At 39.2% G+C, this 22,675-nt stretch overlaps 1 protein-coding gene and 1 non-coding gene across 2 annotated transcripts in view; both read right to left on the bottom strand.

The window, feature by feature from the left end:
• The window catches only part of Fam91a1 (family with sequence similarity 91 member A1), a 40,896-nt gene that overhangs the window by 5,015 nt on the left and 13,206 nt on the right, over positions 1–22,675 (bottom strand). The window contains exons 9-23 of the mRNA XM_048457465.3: positions 20,026–20,132; positions 19,906–19,944; positions 19,365–19,477; positions 18,835–18,950; positions 16,786–16,898; positions 16,409–16,495; positions 14,457–14,589; positions 12,597–12,745; positions 11,266–11,400; positions 10,963–11,076; positions 6,639–6,711; positions 5,813–5,962; positions 3,811–3,915; positions 3,181–3,304; positions 354–423 (exon numbers count right to left, since the gene is read on the bottom strand). Of these exons, the coding sequence (XP_048313422.1) occupies positions 354–423; positions 3,181–3,304; positions 3,811–3,915; positions 5,813–5,962; positions 6,639–6,711; positions 10,963–11,076; positions 11,266–11,400; positions 12,597–12,745; positions 14,457–14,589; positions 16,409–16,495; positions 16,786–16,898; positions 18,835–18,950; positions 19,365–19,477; positions 19,906–19,944; positions 20,026–20,132 (1,628 nt within the window). The remainder of the gene's footprint in view (positions 1–353; positions 424–3,180; positions 3,305–3,810; positions 3,916–5,812; positions 5,963–6,638; positions 6,712–10,962; positions 11,077–11,265; positions 11,401–12,596; positions 12,746–14,456; positions 14,590–16,408; positions 16,496–16,785; positions 16,899–18,834; positions 18,951–19,364; positions 19,478–19,905; positions 19,945–20,025; positions 20,133–22,675) is intronic.
• LOC125415276 (U12 minor spliceosomal RNA) lies at positions 17,125–17,255 on the bottom strand. Its single transcript, XR_007236592.2, has one exon. It is a non-coding gene; the product is annotated as a U12 minor spliceosomal RNA (small nuclear RNA).

Genomic DNA, 22,675 nt, shown 5'->3' with positions numbered 1-22,675 from the left:
TCCTGCCACGTAAGGAGTGGCTGGGCAGAGGTGGGTTTAGGTTGGACTGTGCTGAGCCACTTATATGTGGAAGTTATGGCCAGAGAAAGGTCACCAAACTCAAGCTCGGCTCAGGAAGGTACACCGGGCCTCACACGGGACCTCATGCAGTCCAACATCTCCCTCTTTTGTTTTTATCAGAACAATGGGAAACATGGTTCGTCTTAACGTCTTAAATCATGCTGATTACATATCTTGCTACTGGGGGGACTCAAAATCAAACAACAAAAAAACAAAACAAAACAAAACAAAAAACTTTCCACATGTTACAAAGCTCTATATAAACACCATTTGCATGTTTTGAATTGTGTTACCTGGAATGAATGAACAAAGTTAAGGACTTGTAGAGAGAGCTTTCTACTGGAATGCAAGAGACTTTGAAGGCTGAAAAAAAAGAGAGAGAAAAAAATATTTTTAACTAAATGTAATGATGAAAAGTAAACTTTTACAAGTTAAATTTTATCATTTTAAGTAATTTATGTATGAATATGCAATGCAATAAAGCCACAAAGTTCTTTAAGTAACTGTGATGTTTTATGTCAAAAATTTTTACTTTTAACAATAGGACCTAGCTGTTTATAAAAAAAGGAGACCATTTTGAAATAGAATATCACACTTTAAATCTAAGTTAAAATATAAGTTTATGTGGTGGTTTGAGTAGGACGGCCCCAAATTGTTCATATACTTAAACAGTCACCAGGGAGTGGCATTGTTTGTGTCAGAACAAGGTCTAAGAATGAAATTTCAGTCCAAGGAGTCATGTAAGCAGAATTCTGAGTGTTTGTGAGAAAACTCCAAGAAAACAAACAAAAGTCTTGTGACCTCAGTTTCCTTAAAACACAGAATTGTTCTTGGAATGTGCTTTTGTGCCCCTCCCACGTGTGGCCAATAGGAATGAATAATAAATGAAATAATGATCATTTATTATAGCTGGCTAATGCTATTTGTTTATAAGCCTCTATGGAAAAACATGTTTTGCCACATGCAGCTTGTCCTTGTGATTGTATACAGCTTGAGCTCATGAAAACTTTATGTGTGTGATTCTTAACCCTCAGAGCACAAACTGTCTGATGCTCTGAATAAAGTTGGCTAATGCATGAGACTTCTGTCACCTCATTTTTGGGCCCTGTCCTCCCAGGTTCATACCATCAATTAGAATGGTAAGCAATGTGAAAAGGTAAGAAGATGAGGAGTTGCTGAAGTGTGTCACTGGGGCTGGGTTCTGGGGTTCAAAAGTCTCCTCTCTCTCTCTCTCTCTCTCTCTCTCTCTCTCTCTCTCTCTCTCTTTCTCTCTCTCTCTCTCTGTCCCCCCCCCCCCTCGGCCTGCAGCCCAGGATGCTGCTCCCGTCTACTTCTCCAGCACTATGACTGAGACCATGCTCCCTGCCATGAGCAGAATGGACTAAGCTTCTGAAACTGTGAGCAAGCCCTCAATTAAATGTTTTCCTTTATAAGAGCTGCTGTGTTCATGGTGTCTCTTCACAGCGAACAGAACAGTGACTAAGACAGAGGTTGGTATCAGGAAGTTATTTTTTCCAAAAGAACATTTAAACAGTTAAAACATTTAAGCTGCTGAAACATACAAATATTAAATAAAACAAGCTTAAGTTCTGACACATTTAACACAACTTATCCATACATAACTTTCCAGATATGTTAATCAGTACAAATTATGGTGATAATCTTTGAAGTTTCATACTTAAAAAGTATTTATGCTTTTAGAAACATGGTTGCTATTGGAAATATATATATATGCATGCATTCTGATTACTCTCTACCCATACCTTCCTCCCCATCACTCTTGCCTCCTTCCCATCCTTATCAATCCTCCCAATCCCTACCTATTCCTTTCTCAATTTCATACTTTAGTGACTCATTAAGTTTACCTAAGGCCACCTGTGTAATCACTGAATTGTAACTAAATGCTGGGCCATCAGTTGGTACACAACAAAGGCAATGCTTTCCCTCTCCCTGAATCTATTAGCAGTAAACAGTCCAACAGTGAAGGGTGGGACCCCCTCTGCTCCTCTTCCATCTAAGCTTGACTGTTGATGGGTTCATCCTTTTACAAAAACAGTGTAGATATCTAAAGTGATCTGCCATCAATTGTGATTACAATGGCTGTGTCCTCCCCAAGAGATGATATTTTATATCCAGTTCTCTTCTTCAACATTCCTTGAACCTTCGGAGCTGTAAATCTGGTTACTATAAATCTGATCAAACCACGGCAGAAGAAAGTACAGGTCTCAGAGAAGAGTGACCACTGCTTAGCGAACAGGCAGTGTCAAGATGCTCCTCTACCCACAGACATACGCTGCACACAGCCTTAAAATCGCAGAAGTTTCTCTTCCCAGAAATAGCAGTGCATGTCAAAATTCATGGGTGCAGAAAATAAGTAACAGACGGGTCTCAGCCCCAAACTAGTATTTATACTTTTATTTTTACATGCTATTTTAGAGAATGGTTGTTGACATTATCAGTTGAACACTTTTTACTTCATAAGTCAACTGATTTAAATTTATCTTCTGGTCAACTTTATTTTCTTAAGTTTAAAAAAAGGGGACTCTATGAGTATCTCTCTTCCAAACCACCCTTTGTGACAACTGGGCTCAGTGATTCTTTCCTTCATTGCCTCAGGAGCCACTCCCTAAGGACTGGAGCTGCCATGAGGTAAAACCTGCCTACCATCTCTGAAAAGCAAAACATGAATTTTAAAACAATATATGAGATAGAAAAAAAAACTTAGAAAGTCACCAGAATTCTAATGTAAGTTAGCTTGAGTAGGCATGGCCTTGTTGGAGGAAATATATCACTGCAGGGGTGGGCTTTGAGGTCTCCTATGCTCAAGCTACCCACTGAGTCAGACCACATCCTGTTACCCACATACAAAGATACAGAACTCTCAGTTCCTTCCCCAGCACCATGTCTACCTGCATGCTGCCATGTCCCACCATGATGATAATGGACTGAACCTCTGAACGGTAAGCCACCCAATTAAATAAATGTTGGAAAAGTTGCCATGGTCATGATATCTCTTCACAGCAATTGAAATCCTAAGACAATGTGTGAATTAACAAAGATTCAAGCTAGAGAAACATAGATGACAGCTTAAAAACTAAGATGGAGAAGACAAGCCCTTACCTCTCTTTTCTGCAAAGGCCATGTGTTGCTATTTTCTGGCAAACTTTTCGGTTTAATTCAGAACTGAACAACGGAATCCCAAAACACAGCTCAAGAGGAACCCAATCTGCTTCAGCTGTGGTTCCTAAAAACAACACAGACTGAAAAGTATATACTTACATATTCTGTATGAGCAACAAGGTCTTCTAAACTGAGCCCCTAGAGCCCTCTCACCCTCGTGGCATGCACTAGTGAATTCGACTAGGGTTGGACTTAAACAGGGTCATCAATCTCAAAGTGGAAGAGAATGTCTTTTGATTATGTACATATATCTGGGGAAAAGATACATAGCTTTTCATTAAATGTTCCAGATAATCATTTGCTCAAAAGGGATATAAGAGGACATCTACAAGATGATAAAATGAATCTGAGTATTTATCATACAAATAATGAAACTGAAGTCACTGTTCTCAGCTGTAACTGTTATATATTATTTCAATTATTCTAAATGTATAAACATGTTTCTTAGAAGTATCACATTAACACAAAACTCCACTAAAAATAATAAAAACAACATGCAAATAGTTTAGCATAAAAGTTAAGCCCCAGAAAGACAACTAATAAAATTGCAGAAGATTTTTAACATCTTACCAGAGTTTTGTTTTATTGCTGAATCTGTAGTAGCTTCCTCGATGACCATTTCAAATGACTCTGTACTCCCATTTACATCTGAACCAGAAGCCAAATCAGGTTCGCCTGATAATTTAAAGGATATAACACTGAGGATTCAGCAGAAGTCAGCACAAAGAGAACTTCAAGAAATAATGACAGGAAAATAAAAAAATCAATTATTAAACAATAAAAAAAGTAAAATTAAAAGAAGAAAAAGAAAAATCTGTTAAGGGCAGTCCAAGACAGCTCTCCACAGTCAGCCACATAATCTATAGAGAGTTGTGACCAAATGTTACGTTACACAAATACCATTTACTCTTTCTCCCTTCTCATTAAATGATTTTAAAAATGGAAAATAGGTTAAAAAGATGATTCATCTTTGGTTTAAGCAGTAGACATCTAATAAACGTCTAGGGGGAGTTTGTGAGTGTGAAAAGCATGTGACTGATACCAGTGATGCTCTTGATAGCCATCATCAATATCAAGTATCTTACTAAGTGTGTAAAATTTCCCAAGGGCAAAATCAACCATGACCTAAAAAAATCCAAAGTCACGAAGCAGAACACAAGTTAAGACTTCTACTTCCTTTATCCCTAAAGCCATGCCCAGAAACACAGAGTCTAAATATCCTTCAAACTTCCTTTCTGAACCCCTCTATCTTTCAGCAATGAGATCCCTAGCAACCTTCTGTACTCATCTATTCACCAACAACTCCTCTCTTTTGGCTAAAAGGAGCCACACTATTTTCTGCTTCCTAATTCCCTAATTAAAACAACAACAACAAAAAACAAACAAACAACAACAGAAAAAAAAACAGCAATCACTTTTTAACTAACTTCTCACTTTTCAGTTCAGTTCAAACTCTGTCTTCTTTAAGATGCATTCCCCACAGCTCCCGAGGTTGAGATAGCCTTCTCTGTCCCCCATGTATATGCTAAGCAGTGCCATCCCTCTCAGCTTTTAACTATGTAGTATAGGCAGATTCATTAATCTTCCCTAGTCAGGTTTTACTCTTTGAACTAAAGTTAAACTTAAAAAATTAAATAATTTCAGAACTTAAAACAGTCAATTGCTGTTTAAACATCTGTGGAATAAATGACTTTAAAAACTGAACTGTAGTACACCTACCTGAAACTCAAAAGGAGACACTGGCTGACCACTAACACACTTCCTTGGGATTTTAAACTGAAAGAATCATGAATATAGTCAACCAGTGACAGTCACTTGATACTTCCAGAGTTGGTGATGAGAGCTGGCACCATGGCAAGCACAGCCATACACATGCACCACCATGCCAGAGCAGAAACAACTGCTAAGCAAGAGCTGATCTGCTATGGACACGCAGGACAATCTAGAGATAGAGGAAGGAAGAAAGACTACACGGGAAATGGTTGCAAGGTGTGCTTTAAGGTATCAAGATTCAGACAAACTGAGAACTAGAAAAGAAGAGGGGCTGAAGAGAAAGTTAAGTGAACCCAGGTACATAGTCACAAGAAAAGTGCCAACTACTAGGATCTGACCTGTTTTCGAGTTCCAGCACCTACATAGACTCACAATTGCTTTAACTCCAATTCCACAGGAACCAACATTCTCTTCTAGCTTCCCCCAGCACCCAGCTACAGTGCACACATATATGCACACATAACTTATTTTCAAAAACAAAGGAGACAGAAATGAATATAAGAGTCATTTCCAAAGTTTAATTTGTGGAATCTGTAAATTATTAAGCCTATTTTGGAAATGTTTTAAAATCATCACTCCCTAAAGCTAATTTGACTCAAATAGACTTTGAACATAGAGGCAACAGTAAGAGACTGAGCCAACAGCCATTCTGTATCGCATACAAGGTCATATTCTTAGCTCCTTATGAAAACTATTAAGCAACTCAACATTTCCACAGAGGTTTGCTGTGGTTTACACATAAAGACCGTGCTAAACTTGAACCCAGTTGTTTTATCCAGAGACCCAATCAGTGACTGACCTCTCTCATCAGAAGCATCACTGAGCTTTCTACTTGTGAGCTGGCTAGAAGCATTCAACATGGTGACATAGCCACAGAAATGTTGCAAGTCCACTTTGTTCCTCAGAGTCTGCAGTGCTTTATGAACACCCATACTGGCACGGGTAAACTCTAGGAGCAAACCAATAACAACACATTAATGAAGCTTTATCATATAACATAACACCAAAAACTAATGCATATTTTACTATTTTTGAGCTACTTTTAAACATTAAATAAGACCAATTCCAATGAAGAAACATAAGATAGCAGATAGCTCTTTTCTGCAAACATTTCATCAAGATGCCACACAAGCTCCCACTAATCAGTTCTTGAACTTTTATAAAACGAAGGATCTTGATGTCAATGTCTGGCATCTTCAAGACTAAAATTTTGTCCTTAGAATTTAGAGAACTGGAGGACTAGAGAACAAGGTCATCTGTGCTCACTCACACACACACACACACACACACACTCTGAAAAAGAATGTGTGTTAAACTCTCCAAGCATAAGTTGTTCCTGGTAGCTTGTCTTCTCTCCCAGTCTCTAAATAAACCAACAATAAAAGAAAACGGCTAAAAGGCTCCACGTATAGAAAATCTCCCCTAGAAAATTATGTGCTTACGCTCTTCATCTCTAAGGCACAAGAGCTGTTCAAAGGTTCTAACACAGTTCACTGGCAGAAACTCACATAACTGAAAATTATCTTCACAGAATTTAAAAATTTTAAGAACACACTTCCTGTCAGTTTCTACCAATTATTGTCAGGAATAATGATAAAGTCAAATGGATAGAATTCAAAAGGTACCTCCTTGTAGCTCTGCTTCATCAAATGGAAACGGTATATGGACAATTTCTCCTACCCCATGCAAACCATGTCCCTACAAACAGAAAGAAATGCAAGTGGAAAGGTGTATGAGAAACCAACATTTCTAATAACTGAAGACAGTAAACAAAGTTTTGCCACATCATGGCACATCCTACAACAATATTACATCGAGATGCCTTTGGCGATCTTATATTTTTAATTTCTTGGACAGTATTTTTCAAACAGAACATGAAAAGAAAAAGGAATAAGGCGGCTAACTAACTAACAGGCAAACCAGACAGGCCTGAGCCAAGTGAGAACTGAAGTGCATGCTCATAGCTCAGCCACAGTTTGAGGAAAAAAGGAAGGCAAAGACTCTAACTGGGATACAAAACTCAAACTCCTGCAAGGAAAGGATAGGCTGCCAGAGATACCTGCTAATAATTACACATACCAGAGCAACCAAAATGCCTCACAACAGAGGACTGGTTAAAATTATGGTATATATTTTCAGTTCAGCTGCAAAAAGGAAAGGAGAACTCCCTACAATCTCAACTGGATCTCAGATCACCAAACAAAGAAGTACAGGAAACATCTAGCTTGCATCCACACATTGGATACAGCGGGAGATAAAGGAATCATCTTATATGAAAGACAAGATTTGGAAACTAGGTAGAGAGGATGAAAAGGAAAGTGACTTTTCTCTGCGCATCTTTATCACTGAACTGTGTGAGTGACTTACAACATTTAAAACTCATTTCCTCTGTTGGGGTACGGTTTATCCACTCAGCTCCAGAACCAGGAATGAGTTAACTTCTGAGTTGTTGGCTAATGGAGTCCCACAGATCCCCAAATATAACAAATTACCACCAATGCTCTTGGTTACCCTCTAGAAACTGACAGTGAAACCCTATTGCTGAAGACACCACTAACTTAAATCATAGAGCATTGAAAAACCAAGTGGGTACAGATCCAGAAGTTTCAGCTCTACTGAAAAGGGCTATACACCAAAACATCCTCACCCAGATGTGAATACTGTGAGTTACAGTAATGACTTGCCAGGCATGACATGTCCTCGGTCCAATAGCGTCACAAATGTTAGGGAGTAACCAACCATTTTCTGATTGGATTCAAGTCCTGCTTCATGAAATGGAACCTATACTTGGCACTGTTAATGTGGTCAAGAGGCCAAGGTCACAGACTTTAGGAGAGAACTCTCATTCTGCTAAATGATTAACAGTAACAAAACAACTCCTAATGACTTTAACGCATATCCATACAAATCAGTGCATCTCTCAAGCCTCAGAAACCACTTCTTGCAGGAGATGGCAATAGCATGGAGACCCTCAACTAGCCAATGTGAGAGAATAGACTTTGGATTGCTCAGCCCTAAGTGGGACATACATATTACACACATCCCTTCAAGATTCAGAGATCTATGTGAAAAGGGGGTTGGTAAAAGCTAGAGGTGGTGAATGACTTCAAGGAAACAGTGTTTTCTTACACAACAGGGCAGTTGCAGATATGAAAGCACAGTAATTGTTACAGCATGCAAGAAACCTAATCAAACTCAAGGAAGACAAAAATCCTAGCATGAAAGAAGGTAATTGGGCATGAAGTCCAACCCCTAGGTGAAGGGCTATTGGCATTTACTGCTGCTAAGGGAGAGAGAGTTAGCTTAATGGTGTGACACTGACCATACTCCAGAGCAGGCCCCAGGCCTGGGAGTCGTCGGCAGCACAGCTGAACTCAGTGGGTTTGGGAGAGAGCGAGAATGAATATGAAGTGGGTGAGTAGGGAGGCAGGGTGGATCTAGGAGGAGGTGAGGGAGGAGATGAATCTCTTCAAATATATTATATGAGATTCTCAAAGAATAAAAATATTATTTAAAAATGCATTCCCTCACATTACAAATTATTCATCTATCACATTCAATTAATCTTCATTTATTTGTTTCAAAATTTTTTCTTGAGTTCCCAGAGTTTAAAGTGGCATAAGAACAATAACCATGAAAAATTTAATTTTATATTAACATATATCCAGCATTATTATAACGGAGAATTTAAGTAAATATTCGAGATGTATACATTTTTTTTTTTTACCCTCAAAGGAGACCTATTATTTAAACCAAAGAAATACTGATGTAGTGGGGTATAGTGTTGTGTCGGTTTGTTTTTTACTATCAATCTGACACAACATAAAGTCTGGAAAAGGAAACCTCAAGTGAAGGACAGCCTCCACCAGATTGGGGTATTATCTTGACTGCTCATTGATGTAAGCAGGCCCAGCCCACTGTGGGTGGCTGGGCTGTGTAAGAAAGCTCGCTGAGCATAAGACAGTGAGCAAGTCAGTACTCAGTGTTTCTCTATGGTTCCTGCTTTTGTTCTTGCCCTGACTTTCCTCAATGATGGGCTGTAACCTGGAAGTGTAACCCAAATAAACCCGTGCCTCCCCCAAGTTGCTTTTGATCAGTGTGTTTTATCACAGCAACAGAAAAGCAACTAAAACAGATGCAGACACCTGTGATCCCAGATTTGGGAGGCAGAGGAAAGAGGTGCACATCAAGTTAAAAAGGCCACCCGGGCTATGTAAGTGGGACCCTGTCAAAATAACACACAAAAGAAGAGTGAAGAAAGGAAGTGGGTGGGAGAGGGAAAGTCTACAGAGAGGAAGGGGGCCAGTACATCTAAGAAATCACACTCCATATGCAATCACACTATGAAAGCACACTCATTTAGACAGTTTATAATGTAATTCTGACAGACGTCTCATCTATTCCACAGATTTTTTTATGATTTAACTCAAAACTACAAAGTTATAAATAAAATTGTAGTTTTATTAAAAATCTTAATTGTAGTATTTTTCAAATTTCAACAAGGGAAATTTTTCTGTAAAGGAGGTGTTCTTTTCTAGCAAGACCAAAACTTGTGAACAGACACTTTACCAGCAGGTGGTTTACCTATAGCAACAGTTTCTATCACCAGTCTGACAGGACCGAGCAGGCGACCTGGGAGTCAGTGAGGTTAACTGGGATGGGAAGCCACGCCCCATGAGAACAAGCACTCACCTCCCACTAGGGGTGGTGGGTGGTGTGAACAACCTCCTGCCCCTGTAGTGCACTACCCTTCAAGCTGTGAGCTGGCAACTTTTCAGGTTGCTTTGGCCTGGCACTTCATTGCAGCAAAGAAGAAAGTAACTAAAAAACCCATCTTTTCCTATTCATATTCTATGATACCAAAACAACAACAGCAAAAATATCTATTGTTTGCCCCAACTTATTAAATATTACATATATAATGAACCTTGGCAATCATGCTTGCTTCATAGATAAGGAAAACAACACTCAAAGAAGTGAGTGGTAACTCACAACAGTAACAAAAGAGGAAGCAATGCCCACAGCTGCCTCCCCTCATCACCACCAAACACATTCTCACAGCATGCCCTGTGTCAGGCACAGTGCAAAGCACTTTATGCCAATTATCCATCTCAGGCAATTTCTTCAGTAACCTGAGAAAGACAGAGGTTTCTATTATCTCCAACTGACAGCTACACATTGGAATTCAAAGAGGTCATTTACCTTGTTTGAGATAGCAATCAGCAGTGGAACCAAGATGTGAATTTGGGCAGTCTCACTGAAGTCCATGTCCAGCACATCCCACCATTTGTCACCTCCTCTCACCATCCCTACCACACGTTTTCCCTAATTTTATTTTCTCAAGGATTCAACTTTTATGCTGGGGCTAATACGTCAGTCATCTCTCTCCTTCAGCCTCTCATTTGAATTTCATAATATTTTCAATGGCCTGATCCCCAACATGTCCAAAATCCAGCACATCATGAGCCATGTATATAAAATGTCCAGAATAAGCTATGCAAATGTAGAGACAGTAATGTTATTTAGGTTTAGGAAGAATGGGGGACAGGGGTTAGAGTGAAAAACAGATGAACAGAACAGGGTTCATTTCTGAGTGGATAAAAATACTCTAAAGTTGAGTTGACAGCTAAACAAATCTGCAAATAAACTAAAAACCACTGAATTGTACAATTTAAACTGATTAATTATACCATATGAAATACACATCAATAAAGTATTTTTTAAAAATAATAGACTGCTGTATAGCAATGAAGCTTCGATTAAAGTGTGGGTTCAAATTCACTGTCCACTTTGTTCTACTATGCCCACAAAAATGGTCCTGCACACCTGAGTCCTTGCAACTCAACTTTGAAGTAAATGTCATCTAACTACAATTTAGCTGCACACGGACTGTGTGATATAAGTAATAAAAACCTAAATTTATTTTGTTGCAAATGAGACAAAACATACCTGAATTAGCACTGCAGAATGTGTTAGAGCATCATTCAGCATCGTGAGCACGTTTGATGTAGGAACTACCCCGGGATCATGGCCCCAAGAAGTTATAAGTAACCGATCATAACCCTATAACGTAAGAAATGGCACTTTAAAAAAAGGGGAAAATGAAGAAAGTGACCTAATACTGCCCAGCAATTTCTATTTTCCCTTAACACAGCTCACAGTGCTTGCCCAACACATGCATGAGGCCCTGGGTTCAATCCTTAACAGAACAGAATGGAACACAAGAGGAGGAGGAAAACCTCACACACATACCTGGAATATATCTGGCAGTTTCCGAAGTCTTGTACCTTTGGACAATAAGAGAGATGGTGGTCCTTGCCCAGTGACATGGTAAATATACAACTTAAACCAGACAGAACTCACTTCTGGGATAGCTGGTCCAATATGCTATAATCATAAAATAGGTAAGATAAAGCTATAATACTTATCTAAAGAGTCAAATGTCAAAAATGACCAAGTATCATCTTTTAAGTAGCAAATGCTTCATACATATTTTAATTGGTAATTTTCTTACGAGGATAAATGTTAATTAGCCCAGGAAAATAGATTTTTCTTCATATTGGGATTACGAAGACACACTGCATACCACTGCACTGCTGAGAGACTGAACTTTGGAGTGGCTTGCCTCGGGCTGAGGCTAGGCATCATTCCTCCAGCCACAGCACCTTATTGAAGTTCTTTGCACTCTAAAAGTGCCTCATTTGTTCCATCTGCAAAGGCACAAGAAAGTAGCTACCACATGAAGATGCTGTACAGTTGCTTAAAATAGTGCCTGGTAAGTAAACTCCATATTACATTAGTAGCTGCTATCATCATCATCAACCACATGCTATTTTTTAGAAGAAGGATGATATCCCCTTCATCCATTTTCCCATTTGTGCCAACGGTTCACAGATTTCTACTGTGTGAACACACTGAGTTAATAGAATGGAGTGTAAAGAATTATACAAAAGGTTGGTTAAAAGCAAATCCAGGACCATTACTGTTAACACAAGAACAAAATTTTGGCACAGAGTCAATGATCTGTGGCAGCTTAGAGCACACAGGTACCAAAACCAAATCTGGTACCAAAACTCCTTCTTCCCTTCTATCACCGAGCCCTGCCCATTGAGGAATCCAGGCAGGATGGACCACTGCACAGTAGTATGACCTCCACTCTCTGAAAATGTTACAAGTACATCCTCCTTGCTGAGTATATAAAGGCACGTATCCCATTTATTCTTCAAAAGCAAAGATCAGCAGTCATTCTGATGAGTTCTATGGTTAACTACAAAGTTTTAGCTTGCAAGGTCTGTCTTTTCTTCTCAGCTAATTTTAAGCACCGCAACTCTATTTTTCTGAAATAGCTGATTATTTTCCTAATTAAATTCATGCAATGTTTCTGGAGCATTCAAGATGTTCTCTTAAAATACTTCATGGATACATTTTTAATCTAATGTGTCACAAGTCAATTAGTGATACACAAGCTAAATATACCAATTACACTTCACAACTTGACTATGGCAGCATCTTACAACAGAAAACTGACCTGTTTCCTTATAAAATAATCACATTCCCATCTGGATCCTCAAGTGAGTCATTACCTGTGGGGTGCAGCTGCTGACTGGCCGGATCTCATTGGTAAGAGGAGCCATGGAAACAAGCAGTGAGTAATTTTTGTTCAGAACTCTGCTGCAAGTCGCTGGGTCCAAACCAAGAAGGCTTTCGCAGCGTAAGAGATCCAGGGGAAAACCTAAGTTACAGTTCAGCACACAGGGAATAAAGATTTGACCAAGTGAAACAAAAAATGTTGACGATAAACTGATCACTACTTTAAGATTTAGTTTTTCCCTTCTTATTGAAAATAGATTATTTCCTCACATAGTATTAGTGTCCACTCCTTCTACTCCTCCCGGTTTCGCCCCAAATCTCCTCCCATCCAGATTCACTCCCTTTCTGAATCTCAGTAGAAAAGAATGGGCTTCTAAGAGATAATAATAATAATAAAACATAACAAAATAAAATATGAGATAAAACAAAACCTATCACATCAAAATTGAACAAGACAAAAAGAACAAAAAGAGTCCAAGAGAAGGCCTAAGAATCAAAGACTCATCCAGGTAGTGGTGGTGCATGCTTTTAATTCCAGCACTCAGGAGGCAAAGGTAGATGGATCTCTGTGAGTTCGAGGCCACCCTGGTCTACAAGAGCTAGGTCCAGGACAGTAGCAAAACTACAGTTATGAAGTAGCTGTGAAAATGATATTCTGGTGGGGTCACGAGAGAAACTGATTACAGGGTTGCAGCATTAGGAAGGTTGAAAACCGTTGCTCTAGAGAGATCCACAGCTCGGGTCTGATCCTAGCATGGAGTAAAACATCCCCCAGTTACAAACTTGTGCTCAAATTGTTGGTCCATAGAACAAGGGCTCAGCATGCATCTTAAGCAACCACTGCCTGTAGTCCTCTGGAAAAGAGCACACCCTACTGCTCTCTAGGGGTAGAAGACAGCTATGCAGGTAATGAACAGTACCTGCTGCATAAGCCTGACTACCTGAGTCTGATCCCAAAGCCCACATAGGAGGACAGAACTGACTCCTGAAAAGGTTGTCTTCTGACAGACACACTTAAAAAAAAAATCCCACTGCTCTCTGAAGGACATATTTTAAGAGTGAAACTAACTTCAGAGGCTCAGTGAGCCACTTTCCCCTTCAAATAAGAATGCTTCTAAAGAAGTGTAGAGCCTACTGAAAGTACAAAGATGCTCCAAGCATAGCTAGTACCAGGACCCTGGTCACTCACGCACTGAAAAGATGTTTTTAATAGTTTTTTTAATATAATATTTTCTGATTACAGTTTGCTCTCCAACTCTCTACACACCCAAATCTAATCTACATACTTTGTTGATCTCTCTCTCATTGGTATGTAAACAGGCACCTTAAAAAAAATAATAAAATAAGATAAAAACTGGAATAGAATGAAACAAACTAAAAGAAAAAGCACAAGAAACATATAGACACAAAGAAACATGTTCACACACACAGAAATCCCGTAACAATGTAACATTGGAAACCATAATATATACCCAGAAGACTTGTAAGAGAATAAAATATAATGTCCAGACAAAGCATTATGAGCTGAGAAAGCTTCAAAAAATGCCACTGAGCTTGTTTTGTGTTGGTCAATTAGTGAAATTTAAAGTCCAACAGCTTCTTGAATGAACACTAAGTTCAAGCAGATGCAAACACAACAGGTTAGTAATTAGAAGAAAGCAAAAGGACAGAGACAGCTCTAGCTACTGTCTATACTATATATATTTATATATATAGTATATGTCTATACTATACAATCCTATCTGCTACCATAAAATGTCTGAACCGTGCTGACGAGACAAGGAGCACGGTCTGCTTAATGTCTGGGAAAGATGTTCACAGTTGTGTCTTCACAATCAAGTTGATTTTCCTACCGTAACTGGGCTGGTCTGGCTGAGAAGTCTGAGCAACCAGATCTTTATTATGACGCAGAAAGAGGATTGTGTTCCTCAGAGTAAGCGCATGATCGAAGTATCTCTGTGCTTCTCCTTCACCAGTACTCTGAACCTAAGCCAAGAGAAAACAGAATTTTTATAAAAATACCACTCTCATGCCATCTACCCTAATAATCATGTAATACATGTATGTATAAAGATACTACAAAAACAAAACAAAAATCCCAAATTAAAAAAAAAGTAATTAAACTTGCCAAGGAAGTACTGAAACAAATCACCTTAACCAATTTTGCCTAAGTTTCTAGGGTAGTTTGAACATAACTGGTTTCCCCATAATCTCACAGGGAGTGGCACTATTGCAGGTGTGACTTTTTGGAGTGCGTATGGCCTTGTTGAAGGAAGTGTGTCACTGTGGGGGTGAGGGCTTTGAGGTTTCCTATGCTCAGGATATTGTCCAGTATCTCAGGTGACTGCCTGTTGCTGGAGAAGTAGCAGGGCTCTCAGCTACTTCTCCAGCACCACATCTGCCTGCACGCCACCATGCTCCCTGCCATGATGATAAAGGACTGAACCTCTGAACTGCAAATAGTCCTCTCAATTAAATATTTTCCCTATAAGAGTTGCCATGGTCACAGTGTCTCTTCACTGCAATAGAAAACCTAACTAAGACAGTTCCTCACATAGTCCATCTATGAAGATGATGGGAAGGACGCCAAGGACAACAATTTTAACAATTAAATAAACTGCTAACCAGCACATTTATAAGCTCTACATCCCCGTATGATTCAAAGAGCGAAAAGTTCTAAAGCTAGTTCTGCTTCATCCAAAACACGTACAAGAGTAACCAAAGATCAGAACGTACAGTGCACAGTGAGGCAATAAAATAGTAACTAGCAGCACATCCGGAGGAGTAAGGAATAAAGACCGAGAACATGACACCAACTGGTAAGTGTTATTTCATATTTCTTTGCAGTTATGAATGCAAAAATACTATAGAATAGTAAAAAAACTATGACATAAAGAAATTATAAAATCACTATAAATTCTATAAATAGAATATTTAATATACAAAATGCTTAACTAAATCATAAAAACCTACCAAACCTATTAGCCAAGGAACGGATCTGATAACACATCATGCAAAGAACAGAGGACAAAATAAAACATTCAGTGAAAAGAAGAACCAACAAAACATGTGAGGCCAGGCTTACTAGCAGGGAAAATGGGGTTAAAAGCAAACAGAGCTAATGTCTTCAAGACACTAACAGGGGCAGTGACAGCAGACATAGATATGATACTCAGGGACACTGTTTCAGGTTGAAAACAATAGGAACAAAACTTAAATAAAACTGCCTCAGAGCTTACTTACCTCAGTCATACCAAATTTAAAAAAATTAAAGATTAGAAAAAAATAAAGATATTACATATATTAAGATATCTTCTGTGGGACAATGGTCTTGTACCTGTCACTTGTATTGTTTTAATAAAACATTGATTAGCCAGCAGCCAGGCAAGAAGTGTAGGCGGGGCAACGAGAACAGGAGAATTCTAGGAAGAAGACTTGGTCTGCAGTCATCACCCAGAAAAAGAGGAAGCAAGAAGAGCATGCCTCACTAATAAAAGGTACAGACAAGAATTAAGAGTTAATGTATGATGTAGGAGTTAATAAGAAGTCTGAGCTAATAGGCCAGCCAGTTTATAACTAATATAGACCTCTGTATACTTCTCTCAGACGAATGGCTGCAAGACCAGGTGGGACAGAAACTACTGCCAATAGATATTCATACCCATTTCTCAATACATCAAAACATATTGAGAGTTAGTCAGTCACCTTACAAATCCCAGAACTCATTCACTCCTTCAGTGTGTTGAGGTCTAGTGAGGAGCACAGCAGCAGGAAAGCTGCAGACATGCCACCCTGGTGCACTGACCTTCTCTAGCTCTATAAGGAAGCTGTCCAGAGACTCATCCGAGAGTTTGCCTACTTCAAACATGGTGACTGCGTGGCTTTTCAAGTTCTGCAAAAAGAAGCACAATAGTAAAGCTCTGGTTTTCCTTCTGTATGCTAATAACACTTCTTATGCTTTCTAATCTATTTAAACCGAAAGACAGACGACATGTGCAGCTGGTTCTTCCACCTACAACAGCAGTCCTCACTGGAAACTCTCACTGTTTGAATGAATGTAAGACACGGTTGGCTGCTTTCAGGAGAGCTCTGAACTTAAAGGTATTTTTACAAAGCACTGAATTATTTTATATCTCATCTCTACTTTAAACACCATTATACTGAAACAAGCATTTGACTTACTGGTGAAAGATTTCCCATCATTAAAAATGCAGTAAGAGTGGAGTCAAATAAGAATGCAATACGCTTTGTATATCCAGTGGACAGACTCAAACTGCTTATACTGGCTGTGTCAGCTGGAAAAAAAAAAAATCAGAATACAAATCAAGTCACTGCTTCAGGTTTATCTTAATTAAATATATATTTTAGTCTTAAGACAGTCAAGTTTCTTTCTTTCTTTCTTTCTTTTTTTTTTTTTTTGAGTAAATGTGGTTTATTTGGGAAACAATCCCTGACAACACAGGCAGTGTTCTCAGTAGAACAGTTTGTCAATTTTCTAACTTTCTTTAACAAGGAGGGGGTCTGGCAGACCACTGCACCCAGGCATCTCACAAAGTAGGTGAGTTGCCTTGGGGGTAACCTTTACCTGCTCAAAAATTCTTCTCACATTAGCAGTGAGGACTTGGGCATCACCCCAAATCTATGTAGCACAAACTGGCCTTGAATTCCAATCCTCCTGGATCCAGCTTTCCAGTACTATGATTACAGGTATGTACTAACATCTGATGAGGGGAAATTATTTTAATTTTAAAAGTCATTTAAATTTGTGTTAATGTCCTAGTTAGTTAACTTGACACAACCAGAATCATTGGGAAAAGAGAAACCTCAATTGAGAAATGAGAAAATGTCGATGTCTGGGGGCATACTTTCTTGATTAGTGATTGATTTGGGAGGGTTCACCCTACTATGGGTAGTTCAGGAAGTCTAAGAAAGGTAGCTGAACATAAGCCCGAGGAGTAAACCAGTAGGCAGCATTCCTCCATGGTCTCTGCTTGAATTCCAGTCTGCAGATTTCTGCTTGAGTTCCTGTCTTCACTTGTTGTAGAATATTAATTTAAGATGTGTTACATTTGTTTATGCTGTGGAGCATTTGTTTTAATAATGCAAAGATGTGTTGCATTCTTTTATGTTGAATCTATTTAACTCTGTGAAGCTGTGTTTATTGTGCCTGTCTAAAATATCTGACTGATCTAAAAAAATGTTGAACAGCCAATAACACGACAGGAGAAAGGATAGGTGGAGCTGGCAGGCAGAGAGAATAAATAAAGGAGAAATCTGGGAAGAAAGGATGAGCAAGAGAAAGAGAGGAGGACATCAGGGGTTACTACCCAGCTACACAGCAAGTCTCAGAGTAAGAAGTAAAGAAAGATATGCAGAAATAGAGAAAGGTAAAAGTCCAGAGACAAAAGATAGAAAAGCTTGCTAGAAACAAGCCATGCTAAGGCCAGGCATTTATAAAAAAGAATAAGCCTCTGTGTGTATTTATTTGGGAGGTGGATGGCAGGTCTCCCAAAGAGTAAAGAGTAATAAAATAATCAACTACATGGATTCCCTTCTTGATGAATTGTAAGTTGTAAGTGGAAATAAACCCTTTCCCTCCTCAAATTGCTTTTAATCATGGTATTTTATCACAACAACAGAAGAGCAAACTAGTACAGCTAATTTCCTTGAAAACCAGGAATTAAAATTCTTGGTGATAGCCAAATCAATAAGTGTGTGTCTTGGGTAATAAGCAAAACAGGAGAAAAGCCACCCCAGGTTCCCTTTACCCTCAACTTTAGAGCCTGTGTGTCTCCCTTTGGGCTTAGCCTGCATGTTCCCTTGCACTGAAACGGCCTTCCCTAACTGGCCAGTGAACCTGCAGTCTCTCTAATCCATGGCCTCTTACTGAAGGTAAAGGAATTTTGGGGTTTTGTGGGGGGTTTTATTTGTTGTGGTTTTTTTTTCTGTTTTTTTAATTTTTTTGTTGTTTCTTTGCAAACCCCAAGTACCACAATTGCTTGTTTTGGGAGCTATGCTCACCTCCTCCCCCTTTTAACTTCTAGAAGGCAAGTGCCATATTCTTATTATCTTATCCCTTCAAGACTTACATAGTGTTCCCAATATTGGTAAGGACTCAGACTACACACTAAATAAGAACTCTAGCACAGAGCTATAAAGAAGACAGAGGGCTGTGTCTGGAAAGATGGCAGATCTACAGATAACTCTAAGTTAAACTGAGTTGCTGCTAACCTGGGTCTTCTTGACTATTTGTATCAGTGTCAGTAGCCGAAGAAGCTTCTTGCACAGGACTCCTACTTTCCCCGCCATCCCATGATAAAAGCATCTTTTGTGGGTCTAAAGTGCTCCTATTAATGAAGAATACATTCACTTTTTAAAAATCACACAAATGATCTCACATGAACATAGCTACTGAAGTTGGTATTTATAACTATGAACAATCCACCAGAACAGAGGCCAGTACACAAGGGTGAAGCTGAGATGATCTCTCAAACTGCTTTGGACACAGAGAGGAAGCTTTATAATTAGAGCTCAAGCATAGGCTTCAGAGAATCTAAGCTCTCCTAACTTACACATTTTATAAAATATCATATGTACTATTGCCCTAAACAAAGCGTTCTTGATTTTCATCAGATTATACAGAAGGTCCATCACACAGAGAAGACTGAGAGTCACCTCAATGGTATAGTGAATAAATAAACTTCCTGCATGCAAAAATTCTTTTCAAAAGGAAACTGTATCATATAGAATAAACGAATTACTTTAATCTGTTCACAGATGGAACATTCTTCCATGATGAATGAAGTTGATCCAGATTTATTACTTGTCCTTTCTTATGGGCAAAACCCAATCGACAATACATTGAAACAGCATTCTGAAAGGAATATAAGGAAAATTAGCATTAAAACAAACATCAGAATATCTGTAGAGAAAAAAATACACTGGAAGAGACTATGCCTCTGGTGACATGCAAGCATTTCCGTATCTTACCTGCAGAGCAGTCTGGCCAGGACTACCATCCCTAAACCCTCTTCTAATGAGGACAGAGGTGCATGTGGCCACTGACTGGGCCGCCTCCTGCTGACCACATTAATGTGAGGGCTCTATTCTAACTGGTGGAAAACAGACTCAGGGTTTCTCATCTCCCTCTTTCTTTCTGCAACCATCTTTACCATGCAGATTTCCTCATGCAGCCAATAAGGATCAGTAATGTACCATGGCAAAAAAAAAAACCAAAACAAAACAAAACTAGCAAACACACCCAGTACTCACACTACGAATAAAAGGTAGAAAATAACATACCTTCACTAGTGATAAGTCTATCTCAAGGACATTTGCAAGCTAGGAAACAAAACTGAAAATTACTGTTCCGTTCTCAGAATTATCAGCATATCCTTTCAAAAATGTTTTTGCCACACTTACCTCTGCAACATTAGTGTGCTCATCTATTGACACAAATATCTTATAGAGTAGAGTTTCAAAATAATCACCTTGTACCCGATTCATTACAAAACCTTCCAGAGGAGGAACTGAAATAAACGAAACAGACTTTTCTCAGGCACTAGTTTTCCTAAAACAAAAAGTATAACTCAAATGCCTATGCAAAGAGAGAAGTCATTCAGACAGAACAGAGCTTTTCTGCACTTCTTCCGCTCCATAGCAAACTTTCCAAAGTTCCCAGGCAAGGCCCACACGCACCATCTACACAGAGCTGTCTAAAGGGTTCACATGGAATTCTCAGAATTGCTGAGGAAGGAAATACTAGACAGTGCAAGTCTGGTGAAAACACATGGGAGCAGAGATAACCCTACAAAAGGTTTGTGATGTATGTGCTTTTGATGCCGCACAGGCCAAGAAAGTGAGCAACAGAAGACTGTTCTAAAGAGTTTATACTCCTTGGAAACAGTGGAGTCTGCAGAAGTCACTAACATCTGCTCCTCCTCAGTGGCCAGAAGTCAATTCTTTCTTTAGCACACCAAGTGGCCAACCATGGTGGAATGTTCACCCACTCAAGCTATCTCCCTCCCATCCAGACGCTTTAACCTGACTTACCGCGAACTCTGCCTAGTTAACAGTCAAAGAGCATGCTTTGGTTGGTTCACATCCTTCCATGTGGGCACTTCCCCTCTAAAATATCCTGGGGAACAGGCTGGCAAAATAGCTCACTAGGTGAAGGCACGTGGTGCCAAGTCCAACACCCCCACGGCAGAAGGAGAAAATAAGACTCCTGAAGGCTGCACTGTGACTTCCACAGCGTGTACCTGTGGCACATGCACTCGTGGCCGCAGTAAAAAAAAAAAAAAAACCTCAAGGAAAAGTGGGGTGCATAGGGCACTAAATTATTCCCAACAATAAACACTAAAGGTTTCTTCTTAGAAATATTTTAGCAATTCCCTATTTGACAACTTAATTCTTATCCTACAATACCACTGTGTGCAAGCATTTACTGAATGAATGCTTGCTAGGTGCTAATACCTGCCAAGATTACATATACCATTTTGTCTTCTAGCCCTACAAGTTACACAGTTTTATAATTACCCCTTCCTTGGAGATACTAAGGTACCAAGAAGTTAGGAATTTCAATATATAATTTATATTTAGGATAACAGGATGAGACAACTCTTTATAGATATATAAATCCATTTCTAACATGTATTACATTAAAATAAAAAGTATGAATCAAAGCCCAACTTCTTAAACTATGGGTCAGAATCCAGGGTTGTATTTTTTTTTTTAAGATACTGGTCATCCAAAGAGAATGGAAGCATTATTTCATATCAAGTATAAAAATATGTTCCAGACAGACTACAGATGTGACAAATTACTATGAATTTTTAGTGTGCATATATAATTTTTCAATATTACTTAAGAACTTCATTAAATTACAGAAAAATACAGGCAATGAAGCATAAAATACACACGTAGAAAAAAAGACTTTAAGAGCCAAAGAACCAGGACATCTGCTGTGAAACAGTATCGTCTTTAAAAAAGAAAGACAGACAGACAAGAAGTGGGGGAGAGGGAGATGATCCGGAAAGACTTAAGGGGTGAATGTGATCAAGTAAAATTGTACAAAATTCCCTGAGAATAAAACAGTATTTTATTCTATTTTATTTTGGTATTTTGAGATAGGGTTTCTGTGTAGGTTTGAAGCCTGTCCTGGAACTAGCTCTGTAGACCAGGCTGGTCTCGAACTCACATAGATCCACCTGCCTCTGCCTCCTGAGTGCTGGGATTAAAGGCGTGTGCCCCCACCGGCTGGCTGTAAAACAGTGTTTCTTTAAAGCGGAATAAATGTGTTGACACTGGAGTCTTCCACAATCACCCCTCTAAGAGCGTTTATTCCTCCATACTTGACTGTCCACCACCCACAGTGCCAGATCTTTGTGGACTATCTGGAATTCCTCTTCTGAAATAGCTTGCGAATGTTTCATGCTGAATTTGATGGCCTCCATGCTCCCAACTTTACCCTTGTGGGTTATTCCAAGAAAAGAACCAGACTAGAGAGGTGACAGGCAAGCTGAGTCAAGCATCTGTCTGCACCAGCTAACTGCCAGCTACTGAGTGAAGCACAGCAGAATACGCCGCTGCAGTGAAGAAGCCGTCCCGTCAACCCTCCTCCGCTCTCTTCAATGAACTGAAGAGCTACTACACAGTCCATGTCATGGCACACAGGAGGCAGAGGCAGGAACCAGCCTCAGCTACATCCAAGTTCGAGGCTAGGCTATGTTAGAACCTCAAAACAAAAAGGTGCTAATGGAAGTCAGTGTTAAAACTGTAATGTCAATATTAAATCGTCAGCAGTTAAAACAGACTAAACGAACAAATCCACTAATACAACTTCTGAGTGAATCTCAAGTCAAATCAACTTCATGGGGTAAGAATAGGGACTAGAAGAAATCTTGCACACATTTCCAACAGTGAGAAAAGTACTACCACCACTTCTGTCTCCAAGGACTCATTTCCTTGTTAACAGTCTTCAAGTTCAAACCTTATTCCACTTGATACAGCACCAACTTCAAAACTAGATTAACTAAGCTAGTGTTCCATTTCTTTTTAACTGTCTCTCCAA

Source organism: Myodes glareolus, chromosome 19 (genome assembly GCF_982192425.1).
Source record: "Myodes glareolus chromosome 19, mMyoGla1.1, whole genome shotgun sequence".
Taxonomy (NCBI): Eukaryota; Metazoa; Chordata; class Mammalia; order Rodentia; family Cricetidae; genus Myodes; species Myodes glareolus.
The sequence above is the reverse complement of the archived record's forward strand: the minus strand, read 5'-3'. Positions and strand labels throughout refer to the sequence as shown.